General features: G+C 41.4%; 1 protein-coding gene across 1 annotated transcript; it reads left to right on the top strand.

Annotated features, from left to right (window-relative positions):
• tlcd2 (TLC domain containing 2) lies at positions 1-26,480 on the top strand. Its single transcript, XM_061682613.1, has 4 exons — positions 1-557; positions 678-760; positions 6,397-6,479; positions 23,660-26,480. Exons 1-4 carry the CDS (start codon positions 379-381, stop codon positions 24,038-24,040), a joined length of 726 nt encoding a protein of 241 aa, XP_061538597.1. The 5' UTR covers positions 1-378; the 3' UTR covers positions 24,041-26,480.
• The last annotated feature ends 127 nt before the right edge of the window (positions 26,481-26,607 follow it).

Genomic DNA, 26,607 nt, shown 5'->3' with positions numbered 1-26,607 from the left:
AGGGCGAGATTTTACAACAGGGGCTGTTTCACAACTGTGGACAAGTCGCCACGCCTTTGCTGTCCTTCCATCTCTACCGGGGGAGTTCGCCTGAGAACACGGAGCTTTACACCTCCTCGTCCACGCGCGCTGTGTACCCTCCTGGCGTCAGTTCAACACGTTTTCCGCTTCTGGATTGAAAAGAGCAACCGATCAAAACAAACAAGCGCCTTTTTTGGTGGTGGGGGGTGGGGGGGGTTGGGGGTGCTTTCGTGGGCATGCGATTTTGTGGAGCTTCTGTAACAAAACAAACAGGTAGCCACGGCCGCCGGGGCCACAGTCAAGTGCATCACATTGGCCGTCAACCCTTCGTTCACCAACTAAGAGGGTTTCGGGGCCATGGAGCTGAGCTCGGTCCTTCTCACCACCGGGGGATCCTACGGATTCTTCCGATTTATCAACACCGGAGTGGACAGACTACCTGTGCCGGAAGCTGCCCGCAGGAACACGTTTAAATGGAGAAACATCTCCACGTCCTTCGTGCACAGCCTCGTCACCGCGATATGGGCAGTGCTTTGGTAGGCTGTTCGCCACTCACTTTCTAATGAGCGGTTTAATTAGAAAAAAACTACAGCAACAAAAAAGAAAAGAAGAAAAACGTTGACACATCTCTTGCCTGAACCTTTGATGTTTTCCAGCTTTTTCCTGAAACCAGAGATGGCTGAAGATTTGATAGAGACACATTCAGTGTTTTCTCATGCACTGGTGTCTTTTTCAATTGGTGAGTAATTGATTGACATGGACAGATTCAAAACGACTTGGGTGTGTGCCTTGTTTGTGAGGCTTTCTTATGTTGATGGGATTCCAGCCTGGGTGCGCCCTCACTGTTTATATTGTTCATATTACCATAGATAACATGGGAAACCCGTTGTGGTCCTCTGTAGTGTACAATTAGTAAACATAAAACACACACATACACAGCCAATATCTATTATACTGTACATTTAAAATGTAATTAAATGTAAGCTGCAGCATAGAGTACAATTGATTAGCTCATCTGCCTCACGGTTCTGAGGATGTCGGGCTTCCTGTGGGAAGTTTGCATTTTCTCTCTGTACTTTTGTGGGTTTTCTCTGAAGACTTGGGCTTCCTCCTGCTCCCACATCCCAAAAACATCCATGTCAACTTCATTGACGATTCTAAATTCTAGTCAAAAGTTAGTAGTTAGTAGATAGGAGGCTCAAGCTTGACCGTGACCCTAATGAGGATAAGCCGTTAAATAAGATTGTCTGTTAAATTAAGGCACTTTTTTTAGGGGGCCTAAAAACACCAGTATAGTACAAAATTATTGTAAATAAATCTAAAAAAATAAGCTTTAAAATGTTTGAGAAGTTTGTAAGTTTATCAAAACTTACCTCACTGGTGCATAAAATGGCTGATTTTGAGTTCCAACTGGAACCCTTTAAATCCGGGCTGTTTAAATCGAGGTTCCACTGTATATTTATTATAATTCATCATGGAGTGGAAATATATATATTATATTACTGTACTGTATTTTTTTAATGCCTCTCTAGTCCATGTCAACTATAACCATAATGTTGTGGTACTTGTTGGGGGTCATGCTGTCTTCTATATATCCATCCATCCATCCATTTTCTGAGCCGCTTCTCCTCACGCGGGTCGCAGGCGTGCTGGAGCCAATCCCAGCTGTCATTGGGCAGGAGGCGAGGTACACCCTGAACTGGTTGCCAGCCAATCGCAGGGCACATACAAACAAACAACCATTTGCACTCACAATCACACCTACAAGCAATTTAGAGTTCTCAATTAACCTACCATGCATGTTTTTGAGATGTGGGAGGAAACCGGAGTGCCCGGAGAAAACCCACGCAAGCACGGGGAGAACATGCAAACTCTACACAGGCAGGGCCAGGGATTGAACCCCGGTCCTCAGAACCGTGAGGCAGACGCTCTAACCAGTCGCCCACCGGGCCGCCTCTTCTATATATTATCGATGCATTTTTTTTTTTATATACTGCTTGATCTCATTGGGTCCACAGATGAGCTGAAGCCTATCCCAGCTGACTTCGGCAGAGCGGCAGCGTCCACCGTAGAAACACTCAGCCCTTTCTGTGAAAGTCTCGAGTTGTTTTTTTCCTCCAAGAAATAACAATCTGCCAAACCTGAGTCCACAGTCTTAAAATAGCAGCTGTTCCTATTTTCCCGATTAATCCTTCAACTGTTTAAGGATTGCCCCGGCCACCCAACACTTAATTTGCCACGTGCCACACAGTTTGGACTCCCCCAAGAATTCCCGGGATGCTTAACATTCTTTCAAGAAGCCCAGCCCTAAAACTGGCAGAGTGAAGCGTGTTTTTGTCTCAACGTCTCAATGGAGTGCATTATGACCGGTCTGTGGCAGCACATGTTACCCCCACTCACGTTTGTGATGTCATAAGGGCAACAACAATGCAAGAAGTCGCTGGTTTGGACAGTTTGTTTCCATTAGAAGATTGTGGTGTAATTCTGAGGTTTTGCATGTTTTTGGAAAGAAGTTGGCCTCACATGTGCACACTGGGACACCACGATACCCTTGTTACAGCATTTCATCAATAGTTCACATCTTCTTGAATGAAGACCTTGTTTAGGGACTCCGCCGCTATCTCCAGAACAAATCCAGTTAGCATTTGCGTTTAATGTGTGCTACTGTCCTCTCTTCATGGGTGTGCCAGTAGTATTAATAATTGCATTAAACAAGATGCAGAGGCGGCACGGTGGACGACTGGTTAGAGCGTCTGCCTCACAGTTCTGAGGAGTGGGGTTCAATCCCCGGCCCCGCCTGTGTGGAGTTTGCATGTTCTCCCCGTGCCTGCGTGGGTTTTCTCCGGGCACTCCGGTTTCCTCCCACATCCCAAAAACATGCATAGTAGCACACAGCACACCCGCGACCCTAGTGAGGAGAAGCGGTTCAGAAAATGGATGGATGGATGGACAAGATGCTGACATACACAAATAGTAGTTTAGTTCCGTCATGTTTGCACTTGTCAGTCACAGAACGGTTACTGTTTTACTTTCTTAATTCCTGTTTCCTACTACAAAAATGATCATATCCTTGTAACTGTACTAGATAAATACAACCCCAATTCCAATAAAGTTGGGACGTCGTGTTAAACATAAATCAAAACAGAATACAATGATTTGCAAATCATGTTCAACCTATATTTAATTGAATACACTACAAAGCTTTAGCGTCCTACTTCACACACCCTTCCCCTGTCCTCAGCCACGTCCGCATTTCCTCTGTGTAAGCAGCGTGTCGGCAAGAAATGCTAAAAAAAATAAAATAAATAAATAAAAAAGTCAAGCGGAGCGCTCATCACACAACAACATTTATAGATGTTGGAACTCGGTGCACACATAAGGCGCCCCGTCTGTTTTGGAGAAAATTTAAGACTTTTAAGTGCGCCTTATGGTTGTGAAAATACAGTAGTTAAAAAGATAAAATTCAACCCAGTTTTCATACCTTTACCTTTTTACTTACAGTAATAATGCAAGGAAACCTGTCAGTATGACACGGTACAGTTCTACCACTTCAAACTATATGCACAATACTAAACATAATAAAAGACTGCTTTTCTGAATCGTAAGGGTAAGCATTATTAGCTATGCCAAGGAGTTTTTTTTTTTTTTAACCGATGCGGGCACCATGATTTATGTACAGTATTACAACCCCAATTCCAATGAAGTTGGGACGTTGTGTTAAACAAATAAAAACAGAATGCAATGATTTACAAATCATGTTCAACCTATATTTAATTGAATACACTACAAAAACAAGATATGTAATGTTCAAACTGATAAACATGATTGTTTTTACCAAATAATCATTAACTTAGAATTGTATGGCTGCAACACATTCCAAAAAAGCTGGGACAGGGTCAGGTTTACCATTGTGTTACATCACCTTTTCTTTGAACGACATTCAATAAACGTTTGGGAACTGAGGACACTAATTGTTGAAGCTTTGGAGGTGGAATTCTTTCCCATTCTTGCTTGATGTAGAGCTTCAGCTGTTCAACAGTCCGGGGTCTCCATTGTCGTATTTTACGCTTCATAATGCGCCACACATTTTCAATGGGAGACAGGTCTGGACTGAAGGCAGGCCAGTCTAGTACCCGCACTCTTTTACTACGAAGCCACGCTGTTGTAACACGTGCAGAATGTGGTTTGGCATTGTCTTGCTGAAATAAGGATAATGAAAAATACGTTGCTTGGATGGCAGCATATGTTTCTCCAAAACCTGTATGTACCTTCCAGCATTAATGGTGTCCTCACAGATGTGTAAGTTACCCATGCCATTGGCACTAACACAGCCCCATGCCATCACAGATGCTGGCTTTTGAACTTTGTATCCATAACAGTCCGGATGGTTCTTTTCCTCTTTGGCCCGGAGGACACGACGTCCAAAATTTCCAAAAACAATTGGAAATGTGGACTCGTCGGACCACAGAACACTTTTCATCAGTCCATCTTAGATGAGCTCGGGCCCAGAGAAGCCGGCGGCGTTTCTGGGTGTTGTTGATAAATCGCTTTTTCTTTGCATAGTAGAGTTTCAAGTTGCACTTACGGATGTAGCACCGAACTGTATTTACTGACATTGGTTTTCTGAAGTGTTCCTGAGCCCATGTGGTGATATCCTTTACACATTGATGTCGGTTTTTAATGCAGTGCCGCCTGAGGGATCGAAGGTCACGGACATTCAATGTTGGTTTTCGGCCTTGCCGCTTGCATGCAGTGATTTCTCCAGATTCTCTGAACCTTTTGATGATATTATGGACCGTAGATGATGAAATCCCTAAATTCCTTGCAATTGTACGTTGAGGAACATTGTCCTAAAACTATTCGACTATTTTCTCACGCACAAAGAGATGAACCTCGCCCCATCTTTGCTTGTGAATGACTGAGCAATTCAGGGAAGCTCCTTTTATACCCAATCATGGCACCCAGCTGTTCCCAAGTAGGCTGTTCACCTGTGGGATGTTTGATGAGCATTCCTCAACTTTCTCAGTCTTTTTTGCCACCTGTCCCAGCTTTTTTTGGAACGTGTTGCAGCCATAAAATTCTAAGTTAATGATTATTTGCTAAAACTATAAAGTTGATCAGTTTGAACATTTAAATATATTGTCTTTGTAGTGTATTCAATTAAATATAGGTTGAACATGATTTGCAAATTGTTTTGTTTTTATTTATGTTTAACACAACGTCCCGACTTCATTGGAATTGGGGTTGTAGTTGATGATGATTATGATAACTGATGACGTGTCCAAGGTAGTGCATCAGAAGAGGTTTTCTCGAAAAGGGAACAAATAGTTCAGAATCCTGCAAGACCTTGAGAGGAAAAATGCCCCATCTAAACCTTTTTTTTCCCCCAGCCAATAGCTCCAGTCATGCTTTGGCTGGAAGTCAGTGGAAACTGTCTGACTCCTGCAATGATGATGGTCAGAACCATTATTCTGGCATCAGCCTTCTAATTTTCCCACCATTGGTACTTTGCAGACTTATGGCAAAATTATTAAAACATTTATTTTCCACACCATATGGTATTATCACAATATTTTGATTTGCGATTGTTGGTATTGCAAAACACAGGGAGCATGGTGAGTCATATCTCAATGCACCGCTGTACAACATGATTTAAGCTAAGGCAAGTTAAAATATGACAGCATCTCTCGTACCTTAAAAAAACAATCGATGAATCGATCGGTAATGTTCTCCTTGGTCAATCAAAGAAGTTTAGTTAACCCAACTTCTAAATTGCATGATACAATATATGACATAAAAAGGAAAGGATCGTGAATAAATTATAAAAATTCAGTTTTTGCTTTGTCATTAAGGTAGTTTCTTTTATGCAGCAAAAAACTGAACAATGTCTGAATGTTTTTATGAATGGACTTCTATACTCGAAAGTACAATTTCCTGGTGTGCTTGGATGTAGAGATTGTAATGCAGATTTGACCTAAAACTCTCCTCGCAAAACAGCACGCATCAGTCTTTGTGTCAAATTGCCAACATAATGTGCCTAATTCTGGCCTCACCAAAGACCCACGCTCGCCCACACCCCGCCGCCTTCATTCTCACCACTCCATTATTTTTACAGCATTCTGAAAAGCTGTCACCATGGATACGGCTGGCGGCGGAAAGGGGGTGGGTGGGTGTCCGTGGATATGAATAGCTCTGATCTCCAAGACACATCTTGGTTGCCATCACGGTTGTCATGGAAGCCGGGTCCCCCCCTGACTGCATTGATGTGACCACAGCGGCTGTTGTGACAGTCATTCTGTTGTAATTTTGTCAATTAATGAACTGCCAAAAACAATCATGACATTTATGTTGTTGAAATGTTTTCTGTCCCAACAGGTTACTTCATCTATGACCTCTTTGACATGGTGACGTACCAGAAGTTAAGTCAGTTCTGGGAGCTTGCCTTGCACCATATTGTAGTAAGTCTTCAAACACAATAAGCTTTTAAGCTCGGCCTTAAGTTGGGTTGCATGAAAGGTCAACTTGAGGTTTGCAAGACGCCAATCTGGCAGTACACTACAATACTATAAATTAAAAGCATAGAAATAGTCGTACCAGAGCTCCAGCACACCCATCAGAAGTCAAAATGAGGAGATGACAAAAATACCTGTCTTTCTTGTCTTATTACAAAGAACAAGTGAGGGAGGAATAAAGCGACAATAATTTGAGAAACCTAACAACCGCCCCAGCCACTTTGTGCCTTGTCAAAGTCAAATTCTCACTCTCTTGCCAACACACCGCTGTCGTCTACACGAACAGGTTGGATCAGCTCAGTATTCCCCTGGCATGGGGAATACAGTTAAAAGGGAAAATGACCTTACATGACTCATTGGGAATATTTATAACCATTACTTCTAGTTGATGTTTCTCTTCAATTTTGCAATATTGCAATGGAACATTAGCATTATTATTATTTTTTTCTTCTTCTGGGACTAATGGAATCAGTACATTTTCACCAAAATACACATATCCGCACAATTTGGCAAGTCTTCATGTACCTCAAAACCTCCAAAATGTGATTGGTTTAGATTGTAATTTTAATAAACCAAATGGATGGGTTCAGCGCGTTAAGCTAGTGGTTCGCATGTCTACCTCACAGTTCAGAGGTTTTAGGGTCATATCTTAGCTTTCTATGTTCTCCCAGTGCTTGCCTCTCCTCCCAAAGTCCACTGGCATAGGTTACTCGCTTACACGCAATGCTAATGAAGTGAAATGGATGGGTATTTTCAGCAAGGAACCATTTTTTGATTCCCATTCTTCACCGTAAATAATATTTTGAACTATTATCATTGCAAACCTTTGTCACAATGTATTGATTACTTTGAAAACATATTGTAAAGAGTACCATACTGAAAGACTTGTGGTAACTGGCTTCAGCACCATCCCAGTGTTGGGTTAAAAGACGATTGCTTATTCCATTTCTTTCCTTCCCTTCCTGCAAGGCCACAAATGGAGGCTTTGGTTGTGCCAGCTGGCTCCAGATTGTCACCAGAGCGAGGAAGGGATGAGGCTTTTGTTCAAATGCCCGCACCCCCCCCCCCCCCCATACTGTCGTTCACGTTTTCTCCCAGTTTTCCTTCCTTTAACTTTTGGGCTTTCTTTTGCTCACTCTTTCCCAACAACTGTAGTGATGCAATAGCATATAATGAACGTGACTGAGCTAACTAAACTGGAGGATCTTCAGTATTTGTACAGTCAAGTGAGGTTTGGACTTCCAGCACAACTGCACATGTCATTATGATATCTGGGAAGAGTCCTCTGTGGATTATTGTTAGGGTTCATTACAGGGTCAGTTTTTCCAAGCTTGAAACCACATTATCACTGAAAATTAAATGAATGCTACACAATACGCCTCAGTTGTAAAATCTTTAATGAGGATTATAGTGTCACTATCTTTACTCAAATAAAGCAATTGTTTTGAAACGTGTATTTGCCCAATTCAATGCAGGTATAATTGAATGACTGCATATCATCTTTTGTTGACTGTCGCCACTGTTGGCTTTACTATTTGCAAGACTCCTTGTGGTGACAGTGGTTAATTCCTGGTGTTTCAAGCCAGGACAACTATTAAAAAAAATAATGATAATAATTCCATGGAATCTTCTCTTCCTTTCCTTTTGACTGAAGGGGATCATGCATCTTATTGCTGAGAGCTATGTGGGCCATGCCACAGCCACTCTTAATGACATTCCGCCATGCTGCCTTTGGAAAACGATGTCTGGTTATTTATTTATTTTTATAATATATTTTTGGTAAAATAGGTTGCCCCCAATTTAATAGAAATATAAAAAGCATGCACTTTATGTAGACTGATCGTGATCACCCATGACCTTTGTGAGTAGTCGTCAGTATATTTATTAGGGCAAATCCAAGTACCTATTGTCTTAGACAAATGTGTGTAACACTTTTCTAAGTCACCATAACTTAACATTTTCAGCTCAATGGTCATCCTTTTATTTTCCCTCTTTGCCATCATATGTACTCTTCTGTGTTGGCATCCCAAAAAAAAAAAAAGAACAACACAGTAAGCATGATATGCTGAGGTCTAGCATGACCTCATGCTTGTTTTTGTGTGACTTTTGTGGCTTACTTTTTTTCAGAAAATATTGGTTGAACACAGAATTGTATGAATGCTGGGATGTTGGGTTTGGCTTCCTTTAGACTCCTCGGCCTTTACTAATGGAATACATTACAAGATGGCGCCTAACCGAGTGGTCGCCTCGGTAACGATCTCTCTAGTACCGTCTATGTTGTTCTGCAATTGACTGCCGATCAGTCCAGGGTGTATCGTGCCCCTTGCTCAAAGTCTGTTAGGATAGGCTACAGCTCACCCGCGAGCGAGCCTAAGACAAGCGGTAGAGAAGATGGATGGATGCATGATTTCAGCGAAGACATAAAGCGCTGATGGAACATTCAAATACCCCAAATGTAAACCCAAACAAACATCTGTGGGATGTTCTCGGGGGGGAAAAATACTCCTAGAAAAATAAACAACAACACTTTCCTTGCCCGATACCATAGGTCATCTCTCACTGTCTTGTGGAGTCCACACTTTGGTGGTTAATTGTCATAGTGATACAACGGGGACTTCCACAGAAAGGCAGCAGTTTTTAATGTCAATGTGTGTGAAACGGCTCTTTCATGGCTCTTCTCCTTGCTCTTGAGTCTTTACAATTATTATTTTTTTCTTAGTAACTGTGAGCTCCTGATGTGTTTACCCTACAGCATTACGATTAGATTATGCCTCAACACATACTGAGGCATGGAGAACAAAATGTTTCAGAGAATGGGGGGGGGGGGGGGGACATTTTTGTGTGCTAAACAATGTGATGGGTGTGTTTATTTCTCAGCTGTTTCATCCCTTTAGTGAGGGGAGAAAATGAGGGGAGACCTTGGGTCTCCCCTCATTTTCTGTGTGTTGACCCAGACAAGAGGAGAGACATCTGGTGTCCACTTGAACCTCAGTCTCTCATGTGAAACAAACACACCCCAACACTAAACCTCCAGCTTCCTGAGTGGCGTTCCACAAATATGTCCACCCCCTCCAAATATTTGTGTTGTAACTGTAGTCCATATTTTTTCGCTATCATTGAGGGATTTCATTGAAAAACAACCCGCAGGTCATACCGTTTGGAAACCGCGCCTACATTTGGCGGGGAAATATGCCTGAAAAGTCCCACAAAAACATAGCTATCCAACTATCTTCATGTTTGACGTGCAAGACCAGCGCGTCATCTGTTATCAAAGTTGCATAGGGCTTTTTTGGTAGGCTTGCCTGCGACAAGGCTTTTATGATACCCCCCTCATCTTGTCATTACATCACTTCACATCTCATTACTTCTCATTACTTCAGAAAGTGATGTATTGATTTTAATATTATAGTGGTTAACTTATTTTCACTGTTATATATCCAATGTTAAACATTGTCAGTAGTTTAATTAAGGCTCTATCCCAGCAACATTTTGAACCTGGAAATGTTTACTTTGATTTCCATTATTTCCTATGGAAATATGCTAACATCCCAACATATTTGGTAGAAAACCATGAGTTTTGTTTCAAAATAAATACATTTTCTCTTTCGTACTACACTAGAAATTCTATATAACATTTGTTAATGTGCACACCTTTTTAGTTAATTCAATGATGTTCTACTACAACATCGTAATTCACAAGAATTCAACAATACAGTAGTTGCATCTTGTCAGCAAAAATCTGAAACTTGTTCTTGTGTTCACTAATACAGTAGATGTATAAAAAGCATTCATTTGCACTCATTTATGCTGAGCCCAGTGAGCAGTGCACTGGACCTTTAGCGAAGTCCTCACCAAAAATTGAATATGTTCTTTCTTGGCCTAAGTGGCTGCCCACCACTATCGGTTTAGTAGTTTTTCATCTTTTTAAAGGGAGGTTTAATGAGCATAACTTCCCATGCCTCCGCCAATGATAGCGTTGTGCGGTGTTGTCTATTTAAAGGCAATTTAAACACCCTTGCAGGGTAAATATTTTCCACCGCGGTCTTAGTCTTGTAAAAAAAACTGTATTGTACTCTTCAGGAATTGTTGTTGGGTTTTGCGAGATGGAACGGAACCAATGAAAAACACTTGTTATATATCTGCAGTTCTTATCAAGTCACTTGCAATTGAATTTTAGTTATCAGCATCAAGGACAAAACTGAGCATCCACATGTTCGGTTCTTTCCCACAGAACCGAGCATGTTGGACTTGTTTGTGTTTCGGAAGCTGGGAATGGGTCACACAGTCCAATACATACCGGTATGTGCCATGCATACCAAAGAGGCTGGAGACAGGGAAAGCCAAGCATGAATTAATTCAATGAAGGAGGTGGTATTTATTAACATTTGACGTGCGAGCCGTTTGTGGAGGCGTCTATTTATTAAAGCTATGCTGACAGGCAAGTTGGAGCAACCGCACCCAGGTCCATGGGTTGAACCATAAATATATGCAGGCGAAAACAGATCATGATCGGAGTTCTGATCTCTTAATTTAGTGTATTTACAGTGGGTATGGAAAATATTGAGACCCCTTAAAATTTTCACTTTGTTATATTGCAGCCATTCGCTAAAATAATTTATGTACATTTCTTCTTCCTCATTAATTTACACACAGCACCCCATATTGACAGAAAAACACTGAATTGTCGAAATATTTGCAGATTTATTAAAAAAGAAAAACTGAAATATCACACAGCCATAAGTATTCAGACCCTTCGCTGTGACACTCTTTAACTCTGGTGCTGTCCATTTCTTCTGTACATCCTTGATTTGGTTCTACACCTGGAGTCCAGCTATGTTTGATTATACTGACTGGACTTGATTAGGAAAGCCACACACCTCTCTGTATTAGACCTTACAACTCACAGTGCATGTCAGAGCAAATGAGAATCATTAGAATCAGAATCAACTTTATTTCGCCAAGTTTGTCAAAAAAACACACAAGGAATATGTCTCTGGTAGTTGGAGCCGCTCCAGTACGACAATAGAAAGTCAATTGACAGAGAATACCTTTGAGACATAAAGACATTGAGAAAAACAGTCACTGAGCAATAAAAGGTTGCTAGTAATCTGACAATGCCGGTATAATTTTTTAATTTTACAATTTTTTTGGGACAATTGTGCAAAAAGATGTTCTCTAGCAATGACATCAGTTTGAATGACTAATAAGAGCAACAGTCAGATACAATGACCATTGTGCAAAAGGCGCAGAGACTTCAAGAAATGTATGCAGTTTAAAGTGACTAGTAGTGCGATAATCTGGGACAATGTCGATTGTGCAAATGTTGCAGATACTACTCAGTCGATTGTGCAGATGCTACTCAAGCACACGAGTAGCCAGTATTGGTCAACAACAGATATGCAAATAGTGCAGCGTGGCGAGACTGTTACAATGAGTGCACGAGTAATGCATAATTGGCCCGACAGAAATGTGACAACAAAGTCAAGACAAAAAATTGGCAGCATGTTGCAGTTGTAAATTATCTGTTTAAGAAGTTAATGGCAAGAGGGAAGAAGCTGTTGGAATGTCTGCTAGCTTTACTTTGCATTGTTCGGTAGCGCCGACCTGAGGGAAGGAGCTGGAAGAACTGGTGACCAGGATGTGGAGGGTCAAAGAGGATTTTGCATGCTCTTGTCTTAGTTCTGGCAGCATGCAAGTCCTCAACTCTGTTCTGAAGACTGTTCTTGAATGGCCCAGCCAGAGCGCTGACTTAAACCCAATTAAGCATCTCTGGAGAGACTTGAAAATGGCTGTCCACCAACATTCACCATCCAACCTGACAGAACTGGAGAGGATCTTCAAGGAGCAATGGCAGAGGATGCCCAATCCAGGTGTGAAAAACGTGTTGTATCATTCCCATAAAGACTCATGCCTTTGCTCAAAAGGGTGCTTCTACTAAATACTGAGCAAAGGGTCTGAATATTTATGGCTGTGTGATATTTCAGTTTTTCTTTTTTTAATAAATCTGCAAACATTTCAACAATTCCGTTTTTTCTTCTGTCAATATGTGGTGCTGTATGTACATTCATGAGGGGAAAAAATGAATTTAAATGATTTTGGCAAATGGCTGCAATATAACAAAGAGTGACAAATTTGAGGGGGTCTGAATGCTTTCCGTACCCACTGTATATCTACTGTGATAGAGAAGAACATTTCCTCAATAATATAATTAGGATGAAATGTTATGCTGGGTGATCTTGTTGTAGGCTCATTTGGTAAATTCTGCACAAAACTGCCCATGACTTTAACGTGACCTGCTGTCAGGCGACAAGAGTTAACTGAAGTCGCATGATAACGGTCACGGCCACCACCACCCCCTGTCCTCAAGACGGATGTGTGCGTCCTTTGAAACGTTGAACTCTGGTTTAATGATTGTTTCTTAGAAGAGGCTGCATGGTTGCCATTTCTCAGTTGAACTTCCTCTTAGTCTTCTTCCCTGATGGCTTCTCTTAAGGAACAAAGCAAGCTCACAGGCTGGTCTCCACTGGATGCTTTTAGAGGGTTTATAACCATTGATCTTTGGGCTTTTGCCTCTGATTGCAATACTTTATGTGAACCAACCGTACAGCCGTTGAGTTATCCATCAACGGTGCCGCGTATTCTGCATGGCACAGTTGTAATTTTATAAACACTTGTAGGTCTTATTAGCAATTTCCCGGCCCCATTTTTGATATGATGCTGGCTTGGAACTGCCATCTTCTCTTCGTCTGATGTGCTAACATGTCAAAGCAGAAACGGTGCGGGGCCCCTTTGTTTTGAAAAAGCAACCATGTGCGATATCATGGAATTTCATTCAGATCATATTTCAAACAACCCTCAGGAAAGATTTTATGCAAAGACAAAACGATCCCGTGTTTGCAAAAACTATCAAAATAGACCATAGGTCAGTAGTTGGCAATGTTACTTTGTAAAGAAATACTACACACACATGAATGTGTTATTGGAAATGTCTTTTGAATACCCTTCATCAGCATATGTATAGATTTAATGTGCAAGTAATGTGACTTTGTTATCCGTTAGTGGTGTAAGCGTAAGTACAAAAAGATAAAACTCTGTTTTGCGCTGACAGTACTTTGGTGTTGAAAGTTTTCACGTATGCCCAGATGGAACATTTTCTTAAACAAAGCCTCTTTCACAGAGATCTGGCATAATACTTTGCAATTAAGAATGTTCATCTACAGTGTTTTGTATGACATCTAAAACAATTGCAGCCAAAACAACATGAGAGGATTAGTGAGTGTCAGGTGTTGAACTTCACACCCCTGTCCGTGCCATCGAATAATTCCTCTTCAAACGGCATCGTCCCAAATCCCCTCATACTACCTACAGTGGATTTAAAAAGTAGGCTTTACACGATCAGGCTTTTTGGGGCCGATCAGCGAGTTTAAAAAAAACCGATAACATATCACCGATCCGATCACACGATGGAGCAGTGTCTCTATTTAAATGACTTGTATACAATTCACAAGTACATCCAGTAAATGAACGAGTATCTTCAAAAGTATTCATTCTCTAGTCCAGTGATTCCCAACCAGTGTGACATGGCACATTAGTCTGCTATGAGCAATCTTCAGGTGTGCCGTGGGAAATTATCAAATTTTACTTAACTGCTCAAAAAAATTATTCATATTCAAGAAATAATGTATCTTTGTATCTATATTTATGCCAGTGGGGCATAGTGACCGACAGAACAAATAAATGCTCTTCTATTAGATGGCAGGAAGTACATACAGTATTTACTGTGCATCTACTTTTTGTGACATTTTTGTTTGTTGGTGTGCTGTGAGATTTTCCAATTGTAAAATATATGTGTCTTCGATCCATAAAGGTTGGAAACTGCTCACTGCTCTTGTCAGGTCTTGTATTCTAATCAGTCAGGTCAAACCAACATGACAACATGACAGAAATAATGGATATACTGTAGTTGAATTACTTTATTGTAATTAAATTACTTAACACACACCGAAACTTCAGAGCATGATTCGACATAACGCCGGTACAACCCTTAGTGCTAGCATTAGCTTGCTAGGCTACATAACGTTTTGTTGCCTGCTTACGATCCAAATCGTATTAAAAGTACATGAACATACTTTAAGCAAGCCTTAAATGAACGTAATCTCCCGAGCACCGGTGGCCACCAGCACACGTTTTCCCCCATTTTGTTTTTATAAAACACACGACGCGATCCATTGTTGCTGTCATCGCCATGGTAATGAGTGTATGCGGTCGTGTTCGAGTTGACAAGATAAAGCTCAGTGATTGTAAAAGACTGGATGCGGTGGTATCGGAATACAAGATTTTATTGCAGTAGTCTGACATTGCAATTGCAAAAGAGCAAATTTCAGAATCAGAATCATCTTTATTTGCCAAGTATGTCCAAAACACACAAAGAATTTGTCTCCGGTAGTTGGAGCCGCTCTAGTACAACAGACATTCAATTTACAGAACACTTTGGAGACATAAAGACATTGACAAAAAACAATTGTGCAAAAAGATGCAGAGTCCTCTAGCACTTAGAGCAGTTCGAATGACTAATATTGCAATAGTCCGGTGCAATGACCATTGTGCAAAGGGCGCTGAGACTTCAAGGAGTGTATGCGGTTTAAAGTGACGAGTAGTGCGATCATCTGGGACAATGTCGGTTGTGCAAATGTTACAGATACTCCTCAATCAGTGTGCAAATGGAGCAGATGCTACTCTGGCATGAGTGGCCAGTATATGCAAATAGTGCAGCATGGCGAGACAACTACAGTGAGTGCACGAGTAATACATAATTGGCCCCACAGAAATGTGACAACAAACTTAAGTCAAAAAATTGCAAAAAAAAAAAAAAGTTCCATCCTCTTTGAAACAGGTTGGAACTTCGCACATTTCCAGAGATCTATTGAAGATCTGAGTGAAGACTGGAGCGAGCTGGTCCGCGCAGACTTTGAGGCAGGATGGGGACACATGGTCCGGGCCTGCCGCTTTGTTAATCTTTTTTTGTTTGAAGATGCGTCTCACATCCTGTTCATGGATGGTTAACGCAGAAATCAGAGGTGTGATTGTGGTCGCGGGTGCGGCCGGGTGTGTGTGTGGTGTGAAACTGTCCTTTTCAAATCTGCAGTAGAAGGTATTCAAGTCGTTGCCTAGTGTGCTATTGTTCTCAGCTTGGGGGGATCGTCGCTTGTAATTAGTCAGCGATTGGAGTGCATGCCAGACTGATTTAGAGTCGTTTGCGCCAAACTGTTTTTCCAACTTTGCTGCATAGTTCCTCTTTGCAATGTTAATTTCTTTAGTCAGCTGGTTTCTAGCTCAATTATACAGGGCCCTGTCCCCGCTCTGATATGCGTCCTCCTTAGCTTGGCGAAGCTGCTTAAGTTGAGCAGTGAACCACGGCCTGTTGTTGTTTATCTTATAGTCTGATCCGGCCGGGCATTATGTGTTGTCTGTCTCAGACGTGTTGTCTGTCCCACACCGCAGATGTTTTTTTTTTTTTTATATTTATTTTATTGGCCGTCAGGCTAAAAAAGGATAAAAATAAACTAGCTTTTGGATTCAAATATACTGTGCACGATAGCGATCCGGAGTCAATGTCTTTAGCGGATTGATCGAATCATCGAATTATGACAATAATCACGAAAGACCAAATTTGTCTTGCAGTCTGATCCAGGCATTACGTGTTGTCTGTCCCACACCGCCGACATGTTTTAAAAAAAAAAAAGAGTGTTTTGTTTATTTATTGGTTGTCTGATATTTACAATACTACGTCAAAAAACATGCGACAAGGCAAAAAATAAACTAGCTTTTGGATTCATATATACTGTACACGTTGGCGTCGCAGAGTAAATGTCTTTTGATCAGATCGGCGAATTATGACATTAAAGCCGATCAGCATAAAATGCAAATCATCGTCCGATACCGATCAGATGTGTCTAAAGTCTAAGAAAAGTCGACACACCCTTGCTTAAATTCCAGGTTTTCATGATATAAGAAAATGAGACCAAGATAAATCATTTCAAAACATTTTCCACATTTAATATGACCTGTAACCTTTACCCATCCATCCATCTTCTGTACTGCTGATCCTCACTAGGGTCGCGGGCGTACTATTTTTCCAAAAAATGGAACCAGCGAGTTTTCACATTGTTTTGGCACTCACCGGAGTCCATCCCGGCGACCAGTTCAGGGTGTACCCCGCCTCTCGGGCAAAGATAGCTGGGATAGGCTCCAGCACGCCCGCGACCCTAGTGAGGATAAAGCGGATCGGAAGATGGATGGATGTAAGTGAGCTGTCTTTTTATGATTTCTTATTCTCCTTTCTTATCAGTCCCAGCTTTTCCTGTCCTGTCTTATCTTTTCATGCTGAAGGTCACAAACATTCTTATCATCTGAACTTGTTGGACCTGTGATGATTGTTTGCTTCTTTTCTTTGGTTGTTATATCTTCATCCCTCCCGTTCGGATCACCTCATCCCGTGTATGTAACTGCGTTCAGGTAATTGCTCCTAATGTTTCCTTTTTGAAGTTGGAAACACAAGCCGGTCCTGCAGTAGTGTGTATAGAGAGCATTTAATTGAGCCCATAGGGAGAAAATGCAGGTCGCGTGACTTTGGCTGCAACAGTTCAGTATGTACCATATTTTCACGACCATAGGGCGCATCGCATTAAAAGGCACAGCCTCAGTTACAGGGTCTATTTCTGTATTTAACTCATACATAAGGCGCACCGTATTATTCGGCGCAGGCATGGTAAAACATGATATCTTAAAACATACGGTAGCATGCATGCACGCTAAAACAATGTTTTTAAAAAGGCAGCGGGAGCAAAACTGAGTTTGGTTGTACTTTATTGAAGTATTTAACAATGTACTCACATTATTTTTTGATCAATCCTCATCCACAAATCCATCAAAGTCCTCGTCTTATGTATCCGAAATGAACAGCTGGGCAAGTTCTCAATCAAACACGCCAGGTTCAAGTCAGTCTCGTTGCCGTGCGAAAGCTCGAACAACAGTGCAAGCAGACACGTTAGCCCCAGCATCCACAATCCATTCACAAATTGTGGCGTAATTCGCCCGGCGCTGCCTCCTAGTCTTCGTAAAGCTGTGTTCGCCATCGTTCATCCATGGCTCCCACGCCGCTCACTTCACTTTGAACGGCCTGTTTACACCGATAGCCAGCGGTTGGAGTTCCTTAGTCAAGCCTCCCGGAATGATGGCAAGCTCAGAGTTATTGCAGTCAGTCGAATGGTGACTGTAGAGACGCTTCTCGCGGCTGTTCTTTGCTCATTAATCCATTGCTCAAGTTGGTCTTCCAACTCAGGCCACCTCGCCTTGTTTCCGCGTTTTATTTATTTATTTTTTCCGCGGAAATTCAGCTTCGTCTTCGTGACTTGGCGAAGCTCGTTTTACTGCTTCCTCCACTTGCGAACCATGGATTCGTTGATCTTGAATTCTCTCGCGGCTGCTCAATTCCCATGTTCCTCCGCGTAACTGATAGCTTGCAGTTTAAACTGTGCTTCGTAAGCGTGTCTCTTTGTAGGTGCCATTTTCGGGGGTCCTCAGCCAAACCGATGTTGTTTTGCACAATGCACACCCCGGAAATGCTCCCAGTCAGTCAAGCGGTTAAAACAAACAAACAAAAATAAAAAACAGAATGTGGTTTGGCATTGTCTTGCTGAAATAAGCAGGGATGTCCATGAAAAAGATGTTGCTTGGATGGCAGCATATGTTTCTCCAAAACCTATATGTAACTTCCAGCATTAATGGTGCATTCGCAGGTGTGTAAGTTACCCATGCCATTGGCACTAACACAGCCCCATACCATCACAGATGCTGGCTTTTGAACTTTGCGCCCATAACAGTCCGGATGGTTCTTTTCGTCTTTGGCCCGGAGGACACAACGTCCACAATTTCCAAAAACAATTTGAAATGTGGACTCATCGGACCGCAGAACACTTTTCCACTTTGCATCAGTCCATCTTCGATGAGCTCTCACTCACTTGTTCACAAAGATGTGAGCCTCACCCCATCTTTGCTTGTGAATGACTGAGCAATTCAGGGAAGCTGCTTTTATACCAAATCATGGCCCCCACCTGTTCCCAATTAGCCTGTTCACCTGTGGGATGTTCCAAACAGGTTTTTTTTATGAGCATTCCTCAACTTTCTCAGTCTTTTTTGCCACCTGTCCCAGCTTTTTTGGAACGTGTTGCAGCCATAAAATTCTAAGTCAATGATTATTTGCTAAAAACAATAATGTTTATCAGTTCAAACATTAAATATCTTGTCTTTGTAGTGTATTCAATTAAATATAGGTTGAACATGATTTGCAAATCATTGTATTCTGTTATTATTTATGTTTAACACAATGTCCCAACTTCATTGGAATTGGGGTTGTAATTGAATTTGTGATGAGTAGATATTTTTACAAGGATAGTCCCATATCTTTTGGTGAAAATCCATACAAAAATGGATCGATTTTCTGTAGTTCTCATTAGGTCATGGGTAGGGCTGGGTAGAAAAAAAAATCTAATAATTCAGTAAAGTCGACTTAAAAATAGGTCGACACAAAATCTTTCCCTCGAAGCTCCACTGGGACCCAAAAAAAGTTCCCCCCGGAACAATGTTTGTGCCGCCGGTGTGCCCCGGAACCCATGTTTAACACGGACATTTATTACAGATGGATGCAATGTTGGGCAAGTGATAAACCTTGCCAAAAACAACAAAGGATCGCCTGTAATTGATTTTTAAGACACCGTTAGATGTGTAATGTACAGATAACATAAGTAGGAGTGACCTGAATGGTACTTAGCGGGTTTTTTCAAATTCATACCATACACTCAGTACCAACATATGCAGTTTAAGGATTGAAGTCCATCCCTCATAAATGAGAATAAAATGCATGTTAGTCATATTTATTTTTTTTGTAATTGTGTAGGTATTATTCGATCAACAACACTGGGGAACCGCTCGAAAGGGTAACGTGGGTCCCCCTTCCCATGGGCTCACCACCTGTGGGAGGGGCTATAGGGGTCGGGTGCAGTGTGAGCTGGGCGGTGGCCGAAGGCGGGGACCTTGGCGATCTGATCCCCGGCTACAGAAGCTGGCTCTAGGGACGTGGAATGTCCCCTCTCTGGGAGGGAAGGAGCCCGAGCTGGTGTGTGAGGTCGAGAAGGTCCGACTAGATATAGTCGGGCTCGCCTCCACACACGGTTTGGGCTCTGGTTCCAGTGCTCTCGAGAGGGGTTGGACTCTCTTCCACTCTGGAGTTCCCCACGGTGATAGGCGCCGAGCAGGTGTGGGCATACTTATTGCCCCTCAGCTCACCGCCTGCACGTTGGGTTCACGCCGGTGGACGAGAGGGTAGCCTCCCTCCGCCTTCGGGTGGGGGGACGGGTCCTGACTGTTGTTTGTGCCTATGCACCAAACAGCAGTTCAGAATACCCACCCTTTTTGGAGTCCTTAGAGGGGGTGCTGGCCGCTCCCGCTGGGGACTCCATCGTTCTGCTGGGGAACTTCAATACTCACGTGGGGAATGACAGTGAGACCTAGAAGGGCGTGATTGGGAGGAACGCCCCTCCCCCCTCGATCAGAACCCGAGCGGTGTTCTGTTATTGGACTTCTGTGCTCATCACGGATTGTCCATAACGAACACCATGTTCAAGCATAAGGGTGTCCACACGTGCACTTGGCACCAGGACACCCTAGGTCGCAGTTGAATGATCGACTTTGTGGTGTTGTCATCGGACTTGCGGCCGCATGTCTTGGACAGTCGGGTGAAGAGAGGGGCGGAGCTGTCAACTGATCACCACCGGCTATTTGGGAATTACTGGGATTCCCCTTCAGTCAGGCCAGCCAGCAGCAGCATAGAAATTAGTCTCTTTGCTCCATGGATGGCTTCCAGGTCTCATTCAAGCTCACAGAGAACTTAGTTGGGTTTAGATTTTTCTCTCACTACTTTGCGCTTTTCTCCCATTTCTAGTTTTTATGATGCATTTGAGTCATGGAGTGATGTTTGTGACATTTCTCGTCACTTCAATTGTGCAATGGCCATGGTAGCTGCCCGTTTATCAGTTTTTAACAACCCAGATTAGTGATGGATTTAACCAAAAACCATAAAGGAAGGATAACCACCATCGAGTTAGAAACATCCTATTTGATTATTCCCTTGTATCCGCACCGAAATAATGTTTTCAAGGTTGTAGTTACAGTATATTTTCTTTTCTTTTCTGTCGTTCTTTTGTATTCAAAAAGGCATTTATTAATGTTTATACTACACGCACGCACAATCCACCATTCAACACAGTATTTGTCGATTTATTTTTACTGTTTCCGAAGATGGAAATAGTTATCAAATCATGCCTGTTCATCCACTTCTGGTCTGCTTGTGCAACTATTCAAAATTTCTATTGGGAAAAAATTGAAATAAAAATACTCCTGTCCAGAGTCAAATCGTTGCCATCATAAAACATTGATTAAATGTACAAGCAATGTTTTTATGGACATTTTGTCACACAAGTTTAAAATAACTAATCAGACTTCGTAAAACATAAAAACAATAACTCAATATATATTATTAACTTTAACAACAATTGACAACGTGGCTCTGGAATTTTTCTGCTTTGAATGTGAATCCGCTTACTTAGTTTCCAGTTTTAGTGTTGGGCCTGGTCCTTCCTTAGTACAAATGTTGCAAAAAAAGCCAAATAAAAAGCCAAACATCCTCATTGATCTCATCCATTGATGATCTAAACTGAGCAAGTTTGTGTGACGTAATGTCGTTATGTCTACCTTTAGAGTTTTCATGAAAATGTTGGTCCTTTTTTGAGACAAATCAGGTCACTGCTAACCTTTTTGTCTTGTCGCCTTTGCGTTAAAATTTTTTTTTTTTTTTGTTGACTAACTAGAGTCAACAACATTAGTCATAAAACTATTCTAAGAACCCCACACCCTTCTTACAACGAACCTACTTGCGGTGGCCTTGTTTTGGCCTCACCTTATTTGTCAAACTGCTTTGATTTGGACTCCTCTTGCAAGCTGGTGAGATTGTTGCAGTATGACGAGACATATGCAGTATAGTAAATACTTGCCAAGTTACTAATGCTACCGCTGCAATACAGTGCTTCCTGTTACAGGAGGTGAGCCAGACACCAGCCAGAACCAGACATGCGCTTCATGGCCTCCAATGTTTTTGTTATAAAATGACCACGTCATCATTGTGCCTTTTTGTTTTTGTACTTAACAGCGTGTGTCCTACACACAGTGCTCTTTAGCCTTTGGCTGTGACCCCAGTTGGGCCACTCTGTGTGTCGTCATAAATGCTTTTGTTTTTTACCATTGTCATCTAGTCCAGAGAGTCGAAGGTATACATGTGTACTGATAAGAAGTAGGATATAAACAGAAGCAATTTTGGAATCGTATTAATTTCAGAAATGAGGTTACTCCTCCTTTACTGTTAATTACAACTATTAAATGTGAGTCATCATGTTTTATAATTTTTATTTATATGTGGGCAACCAGCAACTTGGTGTCAGTGTTTTTTTGTTAGTTTTCTTCCAAAAGCAATGTTATAAATGGACAACACAACCAAAATAAACTGTTCAGCGTCGAACAGGCACAGCAACAGAGCTCAACAGAATTGCAAATTGAGAAGCGTCTTTTTCTTGATCGTGTCATAAATGTATGTGGTGCAAAGTATGAGTAGTATGACCACACGACTCTCCCTAGCAGTGGCCCACTCCCCAGTACTCCATCATAGCTTTGCCTCTAGACTGAGACTAAATTCAGAGGGCTCAAGCAATTATTTTTATACACAGTAAATCATCATGATCAAATGTAAAATGCCTATTATATTAGAAAAATAAGCAAACCCCTGCCGACTACTGAATTTAGCGGTCACAGAAAAAATGTTTGGTTCAAGTCTTTAGCAAAAGTAATGGCTCAAAAAAAAACAAAAAAAAAACTCAAGTTGTCATGAGTCACTTTTGCTCACATGGTGTCGTCTCCACCTGGTCCCATGACACCAAGTTGTCACACTATTCACTTTGTATCATTTTGACTTGGAATGGCTAGTGTTTATTTTCGAATGGGTTGGCTCAAACATCGGATGTTACTGGTTGGAATATCTTAATTATGTCACATCTCATGAGGGCCCTGTTTGTTATATTGCTTGCTTTTTCGATGCTGCCACCTTGTGGGTATTTAATGTTAGCTGTTATTCAACAGAATTTTAGAAGAACTGCTTCGCAGAGGTGTGTTGACCTTTCTCCTAAATCCTGTCAAACAGTGAAATACACTACTGATGTCTTCAGTATTCTTCAATACCTTGATGCACAGGTAGAGCTCAATAAATTAGAATTAGAAAACATTATTTCTGGAGTTCAATTTAAAAAAAACATATACATTCACAACAAAGAGTAAACTAGTTTATGAGTGTATTTGCTATTTTGATTATTTTAGCTTACAGCTAACAAACCCCAAAATTTGTACCATTTTCAAGAAATCAGAATGTTGCATAAGAAGCAGTCAAAAAAAGATTTTACTATGGAAATGAGTTTGGAACTGGCGTTCTGGAAAGTATTTTCTTGTGTTGAATATGTATCATTTATGAATTTCACTTTTGGAATCAGAGTGCTGAAATACAGTGAACTGATCTACAGTATTCTAATTTACTGCGATGCTTCTGTTTCATCATCAAATCTGTATTTTTCTATATGTAGTATGTCCATATGTATTGTATTGCCCCCTGGTAGCCAAGGCGTGCACACCAAAAGGAGCAGCACAATGCCCATTGAATTATCATGATGCACAAATTGCTTAATTGTTCACATTCTATTTAATTATTCCTGTATGTTTTTCTAAAGTAAAATGGTAGTGTGTGCTATTTTTCCTATTAAAATACATTTTAGAAATTGTAAAAAAAACAAAAAAACAATTGGGGGGCGGGGGAGGATTGAGTTACAAGTGTGGTCATGGAACAAATTCAACTCGGCCGGGGGGGTTGAGTTACAAGTGTGGTCATGGAACAAATTCAACTCTTAAGTCAAGGCACCACTGTATTCTCTATTTTCTTCCACCTTACCATGTTTCTTTCCTGTGTCTCCCTGTAGGTGATCACCTGTTTCGGCCTGTCTGTGCTAACGTACCGCTACGTGGGTTTCGCCGTGGTGGCCCTGGTGGTGGAGATCAACTCGGTATTCCTCCACCTCAGGCAGATCCTGCGCATGGCCAACCAGGCCGCCAGCACCGTCTACCGGGTCAACAGCATGATCAACCTGGGGACCTACGTGGTGTTCCGCATCAACACCCTGGCCTGGATGACCCGCTGGCTGGTGCTCAACAGAGACAAGGTGCCCCTCTTGGCCTACACTCTGGGCAGCGTGGGCCTGGCCATCATGACGGTCATGAACATCATCCTGTTTTACCGGCTGCTCAGGAGTGACTTCCTGAAGAGCAGCACTCGGGAGGCCAAGAAAGACAAGGAAACATAAGAGAGAATTCATTTCGGCACCGTGTTAGATTTGGTACGTTTATTTCCGCTTTTGTTGTTGATTGGCCTCACTGACAGCTGCATTTCTCTTCTCCTTTTCATACTAACTTGCATCACTACATAGGCTGACTGGGTGTTCCAAAATGTAGCTTATGGTGAGTGAAGCTCACAAGCATCTCCATAGCAACACTTCATGCCGTTAATGGATATCATCGTATATGTAACGTATGGCTTTGGGTTCCATCACCACTGAATGAATTAATCAAGCAAATCTAAACTTTATTTCAACTAGTCATGCAAAGGTGATGTATTTTTGTGAGATTAACTTCAAGCCACTTACTACCTCAGAAAGCTTTCAACACGTGTTTGCCTCTGTCAGAAAGACCATTGTAAATCATTGTCAAATGTGGCACAACCAATCCACATATTAAGGGTGATCTTCCCATGTGTTAATATATTTGGCCCATGCACAGTAACTGAAAAAAATATGAGTAGTGTTATTACCAGTAAAGATCTCAAATGAGCTACATAAGATGCCCCTTTGTATATCCAAATGTTCAAATCAAGCAGCCAAGTGTCACCACTTTTGTGAGCTCACAAGAAACCTGTGAAATATGGGAACTGTTATTCTTATAATGGCCTTTAGAGGACAGTACACTCGGTAATTACCTCAGTGATTTCGGAGACAGACGTTATGCCCCCCGCCCACACACACACACACACACACACACACACTTTCAAACAGTTCCCAGATGTCTCAATAAAAGGTCTGTCCGATTCTGCCATTAAACTACACAAAGGATAAAGAATTACAGGCAGCACACTCAATAATGATCAATGTCACATTGTTTGGAATCACTTGGTTGTGTCAGTTCTGTCTCATGCAAACGCCAAGGATTGTTTTTTTTTTTTTGTTTTTTTTTGTGTGTGTTGCCAATTTAGTGATTTTTGTGGTTTTATGACCGTACTCCTCTGGGTCACAGACTCCAAATCAATGGCATTTGTGTCAAAGCCACTGATTAATTTAACCACGGTTGTTGAATTTCAGTCATGATAGGTGGTCAGACACACCAGAGAACTAAATATTTGAATACAAACAATAAAATTCAAATTTGTATATGTCCCCTTTAATGAGGCAGGAAGAGAGGTATCTTAATTGTGTGGAGACCTGTGCTATTATATTTTTTAATGAGTGATCGATGCCTGGTTGTGAGGTTAATGTTGGAATAAAAACATCTGAGAGCTATGAATACGGTGACCAAGCTCTGGAGCGAATAGTGAAAATCTGTCAATAATTACGCCGAACAAGGTATGCAATTGTGTGTACATGCCACAAGACGGCAGCAAAGCACTTAAAACAGGATCATAAAGCATCAACAGCATGCTTCTCGATGGTACACAATCATGAACTCATGTTACAACTTTCAGTATTTAAATTATTCAACACAAAACACCTTCACATTTGACTCATCAATAGTATTAGTTAGCATCCAGCCCTCCATTTTCTTCCGCTTATCTGAGATTGGGTCGCAGGGGCTGCAGTTTAAGCATCAGGAGAAAAGCAGAAACACTTTTGACTTTCACTTTTGACTGTCCACGTGGTGCATTTATGGACCGCCAACAAAACGGCATCTCAAATGCAGTCGAAAAACGCATCAATGAATTAAATCTAACAACAACAACAACACCATTCTACCATCAGATGGCGGTAGATTAATAAGCTAATTGCTTTGACTTGAGCACAAAAACAGCAAGTAGTTGAGATTTTCAGCAAATGGAGGATATAGGTTCCACCAAAAAGTGGTCGAATTCACGAATATATGGAAGTTCACTGTACTGCAAACAGTCTAACACACATAGGTGCGCACAGGCTTTGACACATCACAGTCCATTTGTGTTTATATTTTTTTGTCAATTTTTATTTTGGGGGTTAATTGTGAATATTTGTAATTTATTTGTCCTGAAAGAAGTGTTCCGTTAAAGATGAAAAAGATTTCTTTTTTTAATTAAATCTGTTATTAACGGAGTCCACTGGACTACAAAACAGATTCTGCACTGGACTACAAAACAGATTCTGCACTGGACTTTCAGTTGTCCACCCAAACTTGTTCCCGACCGAACGCATACCATCAGTTCAAATCAGAAAGTGGAAGTTCTGTTCAGTCTTTATCCCAGCAGCCTTATAAAGATCTGTAATACTGTTTTGTCATTTGCAGGACCTCTTTAGACCAGTGCAATGTAACTTTTTTTTTTTTTTTTTTTTGCAACTGGACGAGTGTCTGTGAATGTGATTACACACTTGTGAGAATCTCATGAATTACAAAGCACAAGATACCTGAGAGAAAACAACCTCAGTTTAGTGTCAATATCACTTATATCTTCTGGCACACATTATTTTCTACATCACACTCCCATTTATGTTTATAAAATAACATTATTTCATGTCATAATAAAGATAATCATTGTAGATCCCTTGTCTTTTTTTTTTTTTGAGGAACAATAATTGACATTGTTGTCATGCCACAACGTCCCCCCCCCCCCCCCCTTCAGTGCCATAACAAAGCTTTC

This window comes from Phycodurus eques, chromosome 7 (genome assembly GCF_024500275.1).
Source record: "Phycodurus eques isolate BA_2022a chromosome 7, UOR_Pequ_1.1, whole genome shotgun sequence".
Taxonomy (NCBI): domain Eukaryota; kingdom Metazoa; phylum Chordata; class Actinopteri; order Syngnathiformes; family Syngnathidae; genus Phycodurus; species Phycodurus eques.
The sequence above is the reverse complement of the archived record's forward strand: the minus strand, read 5'-3'. Positions and strand labels throughout refer to the sequence as shown.

Bases quoted from the DNA above. Each gene is read 5' to 3' on its own strand.
- tlcd2 (XM_061682613.1), top strand. From the start codon at position 379: ATGGAGCTGAGCTCGGTCCTTCTCACCACCGGGGGATCCTACGGATTC. The intron at 558-677 runs GTAGGCTGTTCG...GATGTTTTCCAG, and splicing joins GCGATATGGGCAGTGCTTTG to CTTTTTCCTGAAACCAGAGA. The intron at 6,480-23,659 runs GTAAGTCTTCAA...GTCTCCCTGTAG, and splicing joins TTGCCTTGCACCATATTGTA to GTGATCACCTGTTTCGGCCT.